Genomic DNA, 14,556 nt, shown 5'->3' on the forward strand with positions numbered 1-14,556 from the left:
CCAAGCCTGTACCGGCCATGATACCACCCTTGGCCAAAACCCTAAAGAACAAAGAACAATCATCATCACTTTGACTGACACCAAGGTGGGATTTGAGCTGACATCTGTTGAAATTATGAGACCCCAGTTTCTGGTTTATTAATTGCAGATAGGCTACGGTTGCCCATCCCACTGTGGTGTTTTCTCCGGGTACCTTGGTCACTCTTTGTGGCACGCGCCTGGGGACTGAGTCTGGAACATTCCCAAGCTGCATGTGACCTATGGGTCCTCACGTGTGGTTGCTCGATCTAGGACGCATGAGCTACCATTTCCTGACAAGCTGCCGTGCGAAGAGTTGATAGGGAGTTTTAGGCAGTCTCACTTGAACATTAATAAACACGTTCTCTACGGTTACAGTCCAGGAGGAGATGGTGGTGTGGCAGTAATTTCACTGAACCAATATGAATTGATAAACAAATTGATGAATAGTTATGGAATATAAAGCTCGTCTCAGTAATGGTGAACATCAAACGACCATCAATTGTTGTAAAAACCCAAAAGACTCACTAATGTCCTTTTGGGAAAGGAAATCTGCCTTACCTTCCCCAGTCTGGCCAATACGTGACTCCAGACCCACAGCTATGTGGTTTACTCTTAATCACCCCTTGGAAATGCCCCAGCAAGCCACTCAGTTGGAGCAATTAGGGATGGGCAACAAGTACTGATCTGGACAAAGATGCACTCATCCCACAAAAGCATAGAAATACCACCTTGTATTTATATGGTATCTTCAATCATAGAATCCCTACAGTGCAGAAGGAGGCCAATCAGCCCATCAAGTCTGCACGACCTTCTGAAAGAGCACCCTACCTGGGCCCAATCCCCCGCCCTATCCCCGTAACCCCACCTAGCTTTTGGACACTAAGGGGCAATTTATCATGGCCAATCCATCTCACCTGCACACCTTTGGACCATGGGGGGGAAACCAGCACAACCGGAGGAAGTCCATGCAGACACGGGGAGAATGTGCAAACTCCACACAGACAGTCGCCCGAGGTCGGATTTGAACCTGGGGCCGTGACGCTGGGAGGCAGCGGTTCTAACCACTTCATCATCGTTCCACCCTAAAACATCCCAAAAATACTTCACAGGGGTGCTATCAGACAACACTGAACAGCAAAATACATGAGGGGAGATGAAAGCAGGCGAACAAATGTCTGATCAAAGAGGTATATCTTAAGGAGCGTCTTAAAAGAGAGCGATGCACTGCCCAGTGGGGAAGGGGATGGGCAGAATCACTGGGCAGTGGTTAGGATCAGGAATTAGCCCAAGGGGGTTCAGAGGTCAAATATTCTTGCACTGTAGCTGGCATCAGCTAATTCAATATAGTCCAACGATAGGAATTGGATTGTTACTGGTCAAACAATTGCCCTTCCAGCCCACTGTTTCTCTCAGCTTTCTACTGCTCTTCATATACATAGCACACAATCCAGTCACTGCCCCAGTGTCATACATGAAAATAAAAATAACGACTTGCATGTTTTTGGTCTATTTCACCCGCTCGGGAGATCCCAAAATGTTTTACAGGCAATGAAGTGCTTTTTGAAGTGTATCCATTGTTGTAATACAGGAAACACAGCAAACTCCTACAAACAGCCAAGAATTAATGTCCAGAATAGAATTAGAGAATGGTTAAAGCGAAATTGGAGGCCATTCAGCCCTTCACAGTACTCCTCTGAAGGAGCAATTCACCTAGTCCCACTCCCCCGCCTTCTCCCCGTAACCCTGCACATTCTTCCTTTTCAGGTAATAATCCATTTCCCTCCAGAAGGCCTCGATTGAACCTGCCCCCACCATGCCCACACACACACAGTGCATTCCAGACTCTAACCACTCGCTGTGTGAAAAAAAATCTTTTCCTCCTGTTGCGATTGCTTCTTCCGTCAACTATCTTAAATCTCTGGGTCACTGTCCGTGTGGTGTTTGCACATTCTCCCCGTGTTTACGTGGGTTTCGCCCCCGCAACCCAAAGATGTGCAGGGTAGGGTAGCAACAAAATTGCTCCTTAATTGGAAAAAATTAATTGGGTACTCTAAATTTTTATTTTTAAAAAAATTAGCTTAAATCTATCCCCTCTCATTCTCGATCCTTCCACCAATGGGGGCAGCTTCTCCGTCTCTACTCTGCCCAATCCCCTCATGATTTTGAGCACCTCTGTCAGATCTCCTTTCAACCTTCTCTTCTCCAAGGAAAAGTGTCTCAACTGGGCAGCACGGTAGCACAGTGGTTAGCACAATTGCCTCACATTTCCAGGGTCCAAGGTTCGATTCCGGCTTGGGCGACTGTCTGTGCGGAGTCTGCACGTTCTCCCCGTGTGTGCGTGGGTTTCCTCCGGGTGCTCCGGTTTCCTCCCACAGTCCAAAGATGTGCAGGTTAGGTGGATTGGCCATGCTAAAAATTGCCCTTAGTGTCCAAAATTGCCCTTAAGTGTTGGGTGGGGTTACTGGGTTATGGGGATAGGGTCGAGGTGTGGACCTTGGGTAGAGTGCTCTCTCCAAGAGCCGGTGCAGATTCGATGGGCCGAATGGCCTCCTCCTGCACTGTAAATTCTATGATAAACTGCGCCAGTGAGGAGCTCCTCGTCCTGTACCATTCTTTTGGATCTTTTCGGCACTCAAACACCTTCACATCCTTCAGAAAAAAGTATGATGCCCAGAACTGGACACAATGGGCGGGATTCTCCGTTCCTGCAGCCGGCCAACAGGGTTTCCCATTGTGGCCACCCCACGCGGTCGGGAATCCCGCGGGCGGAGTGCGCTGCTGGCGAAGCGTAGGATCCCGCCGACGGAGAATCCCGCAGAATATTCTAGTTGAGGCTGAACCAGATGTGTTAGTTGAGGGATGAATATTGGGCAGGATACCAAAACTCCTCTGTTCATCTTGGGCTCCTTTATGTTCACCCCGGTGAAATCAGTCTGACCGTTCATCCAAAGGAAAGCACTTCCGACCCTACATCGCCTCGTGCAGTGCGAGTGTCAACCTAGATTGAAACTCTAATATATCTCACAGCTGTTACCTTTCACCATCCCACTTAGCTTGTGCACCAGTTTGAGAAATCCCAGGGCAATGCTGGAACAGTTGGGCATTATTTCAGGGGGACACGAGAGGTCTGAAAGGGACGGAACATGCACGCTCAATGTGGGCTGCAGTGACGAACCAATGAGATGTAGACAACCCTGACAGAAACCAATTCACCAAAGGTCCTAGGGTCTTGTCGGGAGAAAGAGAGGAAACTCTCGAATCTCTCATACTGCTAATATGGTCATCCATTAGTCTGACAAGGTGCAAGGGGCAAGGTTTAAAGGAAATGCACGCGGCAAGTTTTTTACACAGAGGTCGCTGCCGGGGGAGGTAGTGGAAGCAGGGACGATAGTGACTTTTAAGGGGCACATTGACAAATAAATGAATAGGATGGGAATAGAGGGATATGGTCCCCAGAAGGTTGGTGGGTTTTAGTTCAGACGGACAGGTGCCGTCCTGTAGGGCCGAAGGGCCTGTTCCTGTGCTGTAATTTTATTTGTTCTTTGTTCTTTGTTTCCTGTTTCTCTCAATCTCCCCGCCCTGCCCCCACCGCCCGACGTTTCTTTGCTCTTCCTCTTCCATCTACTGCTTGATAATGATTGTCTACAAGGGGCAGTATATCTGCATTCAGTAATCAGTTTTCCAGCCTAAGCAGTTGTGCCGTCATGCTCTAGCACTTTCTCAATGAGATGACAGACAAGCTCATTTCTAACTGATGCTTCCACTATCCTTAAAACCCAGTTCTATAATTGATCCCTCACGCTCCATTAGCTGCTGCAGCCACAAGGTACGGCAGCTTGAGGATTACTCTTTACATTAACCCTTCTCTTCTGACACTGTCAAAGCCATTGCAGCAGAATTGTGCAGCCACGGCTCAGCGGGCAGGGCTCTCTTGCCCCTGAGCCAAACGGTCGAGGGGTCACGTCCCACTCCAGAGGGCGGAGTTAACATTCCCAGTGCAGTACTGACGGAGTGCTGCACTGTCGGAGATGCCATCTTTCGGATGAGGGCCGGAATTCTCCATTTGTTGGGATTCTCGTTTCCCGCCTGCAGCGCACCCCTCCACCCGTGGGTTTCCCGGTGGCGTAATAGGCTTCACCGGGAAATCCCACTGACAAGGGGGCGGGAGTTGGGAATCCCGCCGCCAGCCAACGGCACTCTGCCGAGAAACACACGGAATGGGGGCCGGAGAATCCCGCCCGAGATGTTAGATTCTGGCCTAGTCTGCCCTCTCAGGCCTACAGAGAAGATCCCATACAATACTTCACGGATAAGCAGTGCTGTCCTCCCTGGTGTCCCTGACCATTGAAGCACTAAAGCCGATTATCCCGTCATTATCGCATTGCTCTTTGCGGCACTTTGCTGAATTCAAATTGGTTGCTGCATTTCCACAGTAAAGTAGTGACTACACTTCAAATGTAATCTAAAATCCTGTGGAACGTCCTGGGGTCATGAAAGGTGTTACAGAAACACAGAGGGCGCGATCCTCCGGCCACGCTACGCGGGAAAAGCAGCTCGCCGCAGCGCAGTGTGGGCGGTGAAAGCCGGGAGTCCCCGCTCCCAGGATCTACCCGGCTTGCAACGCCTCGCGAGATTCAACACAATCCCGTGAGACGTTGCAAGAGGAATCCCGCCCACAATGAGCAGGATCACTTTTTAGCAAATCTGCATATTAGAGCGAGGCAGTAAGCCTTACTCTGGCGTGCAGAACCCGGAGGATTCTGGGGCTTTGCCATTCAATCCCTCCCTCTCGGAGGATCCCCGGCAGTGCACTCACACCCACAGATTTCCCGAGGGTGTGGGGTGCCCACAATGGGAACCCCTATTGCTGGCTGCCGGGACAGAGGATTCCGCTGCTGGCAACGGTGCACCGCACACACAAAAGGGTGGCGACAGGGCAGAGAATCCTGCCCAGCTTCTTCCCCACTGTTACCAGACTCCTGAATGACTCTCCTATGGACTGAACTGAGCTCTCCTTACATCTTCTCTACACAGTAGCACAACACTCTTTATGCTTCACCCGATGTCTGTGTCTATGTATTTACATTATGTATTTCTGTATGTCCTCTGTTGTTTCTTTCATGGATGGAATGATCTGGACTGTACTGAGAACAATGCTTTTCACTGAACCTCAATACACGTGACAATAAATCAAATCAATCAATCTCCCTCCTTCCCCATCCAAACCCCTCCCTCCTTCCCCTACTCCACACCCTGGGCGAAATTCTCCGGAAACGGCGCGATGTCCACCGACTGGCGCCCAAAACGGCGCAAATCAGTCGGGCATCGCGGCGCCCCAAAGGTGCGGAATGCTCCGCATCTTTGGGGGCCGAGCCCCAACCTTAAGGGACTAGGTCGGCGCCGTGACGAATTTCCGCCCCGCCAGGTGGCGGAAAAGGCCTTTGGTGCCCCGCCAGCTGGCGCGGAAATGACATCTCCGGGCGGCGCATGCACGGGAGCGTCAGCGGCCGCTGACGGCATTCCCGCGCATGCGCAGTGGAGGGAGTCTCTTCCGCCTCCGCCATGTTGGAGACCGTGGCGAAGGCGGAAGGAAAAGAGTGCCCCCACGGCACAGGCCCGCCCGCGGATCGGTGGGCCCCGATCGCGGGCCAGGCCACCGTGGGGGCACCCCCCGGGGCCAGATCGCCCCGCGCCCCCCACAGGACCCCGGAGCCCGCCCGTGCCGCCTTGTCCTGCCGGTAAGGTAGGTGGTTTAATCTACGCCGGCGGGACAGGCATTTTAGCGGCGGGACTTCGGCCCATCCGGGCCGGAGAATCGAGCGGGGGGGCCCGCCAACCGGCGCGGCCCGATTCCCGCCCCCGCCGAATATCCGGTGCCGGAGAATTTGGCAACCGGCGGGGGCGGGATTCACGCCAGCCCCCGGCGATTCTCCGACCCGGCGGGGGGTCGGAGAATCTCGCCCCCTATCTCTTCCCCATTCCGCCCCCTCTCTCTTCCCCACTCCAACCCTCCTTCCCCATCCCACCTCCTCCCTCTTTCCCACTCAACCCCCTCCCTCTTCCCCACTCCACCCCCTCCCTTTTCCCCACTCCACTCCCTCCCTCTTTCCCACTCCACCCCCTCCCTCTTCCTTCCCCCCCCCCACATATTACCTCCTTCCCCCACACCATCCCCTCTCTCCTTCCCTGGATCTTCTCCTTCCTCACCCCCTCCACCTGCTCTCTCCTTTCCCCTCTCCACCTGCTCCCACTATCCCCTGTCCCACCCGCTCCCTCCTCCCCACATCCTAGCCCCCACCGCCTGAGGGACAGTCAGTGCAGGTCGGCATGGTGATAGGTGAATGGGACTGGGTGTGAGTTTGGATAAAGGCAGCTGAGTTCTGAATCAGCTCTAGTTCTTCAAGAGTAGAAGGTGACAGGCTGGGGCCAGGAGAACGCTGGGATAGCAAACGAGTCTTTCGGCAGAAGATGAGCGGAGGTGTCAGCCAATAAACACATGGGGACGGAGAACTGGACCCTTGTTCTCCACGTTGAATAAGACAGTCCACAGCAAGAACCTTTGGTGAGGAAATGTCACAGACTGGCACTGTCATTATCTAGGGCTCCCTTACCTTCCTCACATAACCTGCCAGCGTAACTCGGTAAGCAGAGGCAGGTGAAAGAATTGACGCCATCGACACAAGTTGCTCCATTTTCACAAGGGCTGGAATGGCATTCGTCGATATCTGGGGGGGAAAAAATCACCACGGAAAATTATTAATGTCGGCCGTGCCTGAGGGAACAACTGCCTCCCATCTCCGAGGTAGAAAGGTGGTAAGTTCAGGCCCCATTCCAGGGACCCGAGTGCAGCACTGCCGGAGTGCAGTCCCTCGGAATGAGACAATGGACCGCAGACCCGTATTCCCTCTCAGGTGGACATAAAAGCACAATTGTGAAGGAGAGCAGGGACATTATTCCTCAGCGTCTGATCACTATTTATCCTTCATTTCAAATCTTCGGAAGCCTTCCGACCCAATATCACTTCATGCTATCAATTTAACTTCATTCCTTGCTAACAATGCAACCCCGCCCCCTCAGCCCACATGCCTGTCCTTTCGATAGGACACATATCCTTGAATATTTAGATCCCAGCCCTGAGCCCCTTGCAGCCACGAGTCTGTGATGCTCACAACATCGTACCGGCCAATTTCAATGTGCACAACAAGCTCGTTCTGTACAGGCAGCCTAGCAGTAGTCAGGATGTGAGGCAGAAAATAAATCAGGAGATAGAAAATGTATGTAAAAAAGACAATAATCATGGGGGACTTCAATATGCACGCGAACTGGGAAAATCAGGGGCGAGATTCTCCGACCCCCCGCCGGAGAATTTCGCCCAGGTTTGTAGCGGATCCCAAGAAAAGGGGCGCTATTCTCCGAGCCCCGCGCCGGAGAATCGCCGCAACCGCGCCGCCCCGACACCGGCGCGTGATTCTCCGAGGTGCAGAGAATCGGCGCCATTTGCACCGGCGCGTTGACGTGGCGGCAGTCGCGGGCCGCTGTACGTGGCGGGGCCGCCAATTCTCCCACTCCACCCAGGGAGAATAGAGGCATAGGTTATTTTCTAAATGGGAAAAGGGTTCAGAAATCAGAAGCACAAAGTGACTTAGGATTCCTAGTTCAGGATTCTGTTAAGATTAACTTGCAGGTTCAGTTGGCAGTTAGGAAGGCAAATACAAATCTCATTTAAACCTACAAAATACTGAGAAGCCTTGTTAGAGTGGACACGGAGAGGATGTTTCCTCTGGTAGGAGAGACTCGAACCCGAGGGCACAACCCCAGACTAAAGGGACGATCCTTTGAAATAGAGTTGAGGGGGAAATTTCTTCAGCCAGAGGGCGGTGAATCTGTGGAACTCTTTGCCGCAAATGGTTGTGGAGGCCAAGTCACTGAGTGTCTTTAAGACAAAGATGGATAGGTTCTTGATTAATAAGGGGATCAGGGGTTATGGGGAGAAGGCAGGAGAATGGGGATGAGAAAAATAACCAGCCATGATTGAGTGGCGGAGCAGACTCGATGGGCCGAGTTGCCTAATTCTGCCCCTGTGTCTTCTGGCCTTATGGGTCTGGGCTGTTTAAATAGTTACTCTGGAGTTAGAACTGAATTTTTTCCAATAACTCAGAATAACTATGAGGGTAAAACTGGCAGAACCTTCCGAAGTTAGCAATTTAAATTCCTTTGTTGGATGGTTCCCAACCCAGCACAATGGTCCAGCGGAAGTTAGCGCTTCTGGGCAATTGTCGGGTCAACCCTACATGGTCCCTCTCCCAGAGGGATTCCCCAACGCATCATTGGGGTACCCCAGAAGTGCAACGCTGGAGAACCAGGACATTACGGCCTATCGTGCCTTTCTCTCCACAGATACAGGAAGACTTGCTGAGTCTCTCCAGCACTTCCTATTTTTATTCCAAGTCAGATGAACTTGGATGCTCTTGCTCTGTGAGACTAAACTCAATGAAGAGAGCAGCTTGTAAGTCGGGAGTCATTTGTACCAACTCCTGAAGCAGATAATGGGTTCAGCATTCTGAAAATGAAGCTTTTGACAAGCTGCAGAGAGGCAGAAGGCTGCTGATGATGTGGAGAGATTATTTCATGGAAGCAAAGGAAAGGCATTAAAGGAAGAAAGGGAGTTAAGAAAGGTAGCAATTCGAATAATACAATGTGCTCCTACTTACACTTATCAGCTCTGAGTCATTGTCATCAGAATTTAAAAAAAAAAAATGTGTGAATAGAGATAGGTTAGAAATGGTTTCAGGACTGCTCCCTCTCCATTGGTGTTGGCAGAATGGGAGCGGAGGAAAGAGGATGAAGTAACACTGACAAATTGGTCTACTCCAAGGAATTTCTCACAGTGTCTGGTTACATTGTCCAGATATCTCCCAAGTGCGTCACTTAATGAATTCCTTTTCGAACGCGGGGAAGAAATATCTGAAAAAGATAACCATGCAGGGCAGCACGGTAGCACACATGGATAGCACTGTGGCTTCACAGCTCCAGGGTCCCAGGTTCGATTCCCCGCTGGGTCACTGTCTGTGTGGAATCTGCACCTTCTCCCCGTGTCTGCGTGGGTTTCCTCCGGGTGCTCCGGTTTCCTCCCACAGTCCAAAGACGTGCATGTTAGGTGGATTGGCCATGATAAATTGCCCTTAGTGTCCAAAAAGGGTTAGGAGGGGTTGCTGGGTTACAGGGATAGGGTGGAAGTGAGGGCTTAAGTGGGTCGGTGCAGACTTGATGGGCCGAATGGCCTCCTTCTGCACTATATGATCTATGTATAACGGGTGGGAATTACCACGCAATCTGCCGTGTGCTTCTCGGCAACGGGAAGGAACCCGCCCGCCATTGGCCAAGGAAAGCGGCCCGCCATTGGCCAAGGAAAGCAGCCCACCCGCCATTGGCCACGGGAAGCGACCCGCCATTGGCCAAAGAAAGCGGCCAGCTCACCATTGGCCGACGGCAAGATTTTCAGGTCCCGCCATTGTCAATGGGTTTTCCTGTTGAAAGCACCCCTTGCCACCAGGAAACCCACGGCAGCGGAGCTCCGTCGGCGGGACCGGAAGATCCTGCTGGCAAGATAAACCGGAATGTTCCGGCCAACGTTTTTCTTTGAAGTTAGTGGCAAGGGATTCAGCAGATAGCTCTTACAGGGAGCCAGCATGGGCCGAATGGTTTCCTTCTGTGCGATAAAACTTTACGATTGGAACCATTGTTGTGGGGAACAAATGGCCGAGCTCGCTGATTGGTAAAAAGATCATCTAGTTTCTGCAGAAGGAAATTGGTCAGGCACCACGGAAAGTTAGTTATTGAGAACACTCAATCAAATACTTTTATATTAAAAAGAGAATCCAATGTGATGGGAATTGATTGATCCACCGGAATGATAGACAACAGGCATCAATAGGAAGATGTTAAACTGTGATCTTATGCAATGAGAATAATAGTGTCATGTGAGAGTACCTTTAAGAAATGGGTGATTATAAATGGGTGTGTATATAAATATCTGTAGTGAGAGTACCTTTAAGAAATTGGTGTTTACTACTGCAGTGATGTCAGAGAGTGGGTGGAGCTGGGCTGTCTGTCAGCTTTTTACTTTCGTTTTAGGCTGTTTGCTGCAGGGTGTGTTTTCAGTGTTGGAGCTGAAGCCAGACAGAGCAGGTGTACTGCTGTTCTCTCTGCCATGAAAAGACTATCTCTTGATCATTTAGTGAATTCAGAATTATAAATGTTCTCAGTAGTGAATGTAAACCTAATGTGCTTCTGTTGAAAGGTGTTTCTTCTGTCTTCTGGATGTTGTTTGGGAAATTATTAAGTATTACTTCGTGTTGTATTCTTTGGGGGGTTGTATTTGAATTAATGGTTGCTAAGGTGTTCAGTGTATGTTTTAAAAAGGTTAACTTGAGTTCATAGAACAAACATTGTTTTGCTTTAAAAAATACTTTTCCATTTCTGCTGTACCACACCTGTAGAGTGGGCCGTGTGCTCCCCATACCACAATCTATTAAAAGTTGTGGGTCAGGTGAACTCCATGATACACTTTGGGGTTCTCTAAACCCTGGCGAATAACAATAAGAATTTGATTTTTTCCTTGCTTATGTTATTTAACAGTGAGCATATATTAGGAAGGATATATTGGCTTTGGAGGACTTGCAATGCAGATTTACCAGAATTATACCTGGATTCCACGGGTTAATTATGAGGCGAGGCTACACGAACTGGAGCTGTATGATCTGGAATTTAGAATATTAAGGGGTGATTTGATCCAAGTTTCCAGAGAATCCAGCCCGAGATATATGGAAACATCATCAGCTGGGCTAATGAGCTTTTATTTATAGAAAGAGGGTTCCCCGCAGAGCAGTAGATTACAAACATTGGTCGGGATTCTCTGGTCTCCGACCCCAAAATCACATTCGGCGATTGGTTGGAGAATCCACGTTGGCACCGAAATCGGGGACGGCGCAGCATATGTGATTCTCCACCCCCGCCAAAACAGCGAGTACGCTACATGCTGTCAGGACGTCACCTGAGGCCCTCCCCCAATGCTGTGCCCCCGATGGACCGAGTTCCCGACAGCGTTGGGCGGCGTGCGTATTTTTTTTCTGGGAATGAGAGAGCGAGGGTAGGTCCGATCAAGGACAGTAGCGGGAGATTGTGTATTGAGTCTGAAGAGATAGGAGAGGTCTTGAACGAGTACTTTTCTTCAGTATTTACAAATGAGAGGGGCGATATTGTTAGAGAGGACAGTGTGAAACAGACTGGTAAGCTCGAGGTAATACTTGTTAGGAAGGAAGATGTGTTGGGCATTTTGAAAAACTTGAGGATAGACAATTCCCCCGGGCCTGACGGGATATATCCAAGGATTCTATGGGAAGCGAGAGATGAAATTGCAGAGCCGTTGGCAATGATCTTTTCGTCCTCACTGTCAACAGGGGTGGTACCAGGGGATTGGAGAGTGGCGAATGTCGTGCCCCTGTTCAAAAAAGGGAATAGGGGTAACCCTGGGAATTACAGGCCAGTTAGTCTTACTTCGGTGGTAGGCAAAGTAATGGAAAGGGTACTGAGGGATAGGATTTCTGAGCATCTGGAAAGACACTGCTTGATTAGAGTCAGCAAGGATTTGTGAGGGGTAGATCTTGCCTTACAAGTCTTATTGAATTCTTTGAGGAGGTGACCAAGCATGTGACTGACGGTAAAGCAGTGGATGTAGTGTACATGGATTTTAGTAAGGCATTTGATAAAGTTCCCCATGGTAGGCTTATGCAGAAAGTAAGGAGGCATGGGATAGTGGGACATTTGGCCAGTTGGATAACGAACTGGCTAACTGATAGAAGTCAGTGAGCGGTGGTGGATGGCAAATATTCAGCCTGGATCCCAGTATCCAATGGCGTACCGCAGGGATCAGTTCTGGGTCCTCTGCTGTTTGTGATTTTCATTAATGACTTGGATGAGGGAGTTGAATTGTGGGTCAGTAAATTTGCAGACGATACGAAGATTGGTGGAGTTGTGGATAGTGAGGAGGGCTGTTGTCGGCTGCAAAGAGACATAGATAGGATGCAGAGCTGGGCTGAGAAGTGGCAGATGGAGTTTAACCCTGAAAAGTGTGAGGTTGTCCATTTTGGAAGGATAAATATGAATGCGGAATACAGGGTTAACGGTTCTTGGCAATGTGGAGGAGCAGAGAGATCTTGGAGTCTATGTTCATACATCTTTGAAAGTTGCCACTCAAGTGGATAGAGCTGTGAAGAAGGCCTATGGTGTGCTAGCATTCATTAACAGAGGGATTGAATTTAAGAGCCGTGAGATGATGATGCAGCTGTACAAAACTTTGGTAAGGCCACATTTGGAGTACTGTGTACAGTTCTGGTCACCTCATTTTAGAAAGGATGTGGAAACAAAGGAGATTTACCAGGATGTTGCCTGGAATGGAGAGTAGGTCTTATGAGGAAAGGTTGAGGGTGCTAGGCCTTTTCTCATTAGAACAGAGAAGGGGGAGGTTTATAAGATGATCAGGGAAATAGATAGCGTAGACAGTCAGAGACTTTTTTCCCCAGGTGGAACAAAGCATTACAAGGGGACATAAATTTAAGGTGAATGGTGGAAGAAATGGTGGGGGATGTCAGAGGTAGGTTCTTTACCCAGAGAGTAGTGGGGGCATGGAATGCACTGCCTGTGGAAGTAATTGAGTCGGAAACATTAGGGACCTCCAAGCAGCTATTGGATAGGTACATGGATTACGATAGAATGATATAGTGTAGATTAATTTGTTCTTAAGGGCAGCACGGTAGCATTGTGGATAGCACAATTGCTTCACAGCTCCAGGGTCCCAGGTTCGATTCCGGCTTGGGTCACTGTCTGTGCGGAGTCTGCACATCTTCCCCGTGTGTGCGTGGGTTTCCTCCGGGTGCTCCGGTTTCCTCCCACAGTCCAAAGATGTGCAGGTTAGGTGGATTGGCCATGCTAAATTGCCCTTAGTGTCCAAACTTGCCCCTAGTGTTGGGTGGGGTTACTGGGTTATGGGGATAGGGTGGGGTTTTGACCTTGGGTAGGGTGCTCTTTCCAAGAGCCTGTGCAGACTCGATGGGCCGAATGGCCCCCTTCTGCACTGTAAATTCTATGATAATCTATGATTAATCTAGGACAAAGGTTCGGCACAACATCGTGGGCCGAAGGGCCTGTTCTGTGCTGTATTTTTCTATGTGGCGGCTGCGGACTGAGTCCAGCGCCGCCACAGTCGAGGGGGGGGGGAGCCGATCCGCGGACAGGGGTGGCTTTGGCGGGGGCTGGGGGCACTGGTGGTCGGTGGTCCGGGGGTGCTGAGCCTGGCCAAAGGGGGGCAGATTTTGGCAGGCCGGTCTGCGCACGGCTGGCGCCATGTTGCACAGCGCAACCTAATTGCAGGCCGCAGCCCTGCGCATGCACAGCCACGGACCCGGAAATCCTCCGGCCATATCCGCAAGTAAAGCCGGGGAGGCTTTACGCTGCGTGCCTGCTAGCCCCCCACCAGACGGAGGAGCTTTTGCGCCGTTTTTTCCGAGCGTAAAATGCCACCATTCCCATACCGGCGTCAGCACATAGTCTCCCAAACGGAGCATCCAGCCCGTCGTGTTCAGTTTAATAAGTTGATGTAATTAATGGGAGGAGTCAGGGGTTAAAGCAGCTAAGTGTTAAGGTTTTTTCAGAGTTTTAGTTGTTGGTTGTAAGGTGAGCTGAGGAGGTTTCTGAAGAAATACAGCCGGAGATTCTGCATTATTGTGACGGGGGGGGGGCGGCAGGTCTTTTCCTTTAACAGTCTCAAAAGATCTCTCTTTCTCAAAGCGGTGTTTCCAAGACATCCCTAAACCTGATTGCTAACTTTATTTAAAAGTGGATTGGGGTTTGTGATGGCTTTGTTGTTTGAGTGGGAATAAAGATAGCAGTTAAGGGTTATTGTGTCACTGTATTGATTAGCATTGTTTCAGGGGTAATTGAAAACTTCTTTTGTGATGTTAAAGATATTTTAATACTCTGTTCGTAATAAAGTTTGTTTTAATATACCACATGCCTATTTTGTGTGAAACCACTCCTGGAGCGAGGTATCTTTCCTCACAGTCTTACAAAATTAAAATAAAATATTGGGGTTTCTGCCCATTATCCTAGCCACTGTTGGGGTCTGGTCCAGGATCGTAATAAAATATAGGGGTGTAGCATCAGCTTGCTCGCTCCCCTTTTCCATGTTTCATTCGGTGCCTTACCTATCTCACAGTTTTCCCCAGTAAAGCCAGGAGCACAGTTGCAGGTGTAGATTGTTCTGTTGGACAAGCAGGTTCCTTCATGCAGGCAGGGGTTCATCTGGCAGGGATCTGTCTCTGCTTCTGGATATGAGGAAAACAGAAGGCAAACTAATGAGTGAGAAGCGGAGCGTGGCCATGCAGAAAAGTGAGAGGGGAAAACCTTGGGGTAAGTGTGACTCACATTGATATCTGAAAGTGGACCCATCAGAATTACATTCTTTTACTTGACAAATAT

General features: G+C 49.9%; 1 protein-coding gene across 3 annotated transcripts in view; it reads right to left on the reverse strand.

Annotated features, from left to right (window-relative positions):
• The window catches only part of ncanb (neurocan b), a 263,481-nt gene that overhangs the window by 31,211 nt on the left and 217,714 nt on the right, over nt 1–14,556 (reverse strand). For all 3 annotated transcript variants that reach the window (XM_072482254.1, XM_072482255.1, XM_072482256.1), the window contains 2 exons: nt 14,283–14,402; nt 6,633–6,746 (listed from right to left, as the gene is read on the reverse strand). In XM_072482254.1, the coding sequence (XP_072338355.1) occupies nt 6,633–6,746; nt 14,283–14,402 (234 nt within the window). The remainder of the gene's footprint in view (nt 1–6,632; nt 6,747–14,282; nt 14,403–14,556) is intronic.

The sequence above is a fragment of the Scyliorhinus torazame genome, chromosome 18 (assembly GCF_047496885.1).
Source record: "Scyliorhinus torazame isolate Kashiwa2021f chromosome 18, sScyTor2.1, whole genome shotgun sequence".
Lineage (NCBI taxonomy): Eukaryota > Metazoa > Chordata > Chondrichthyes > Carcharhiniformes > Scyliorhinidae > Scyliorhinus > Scyliorhinus torazame.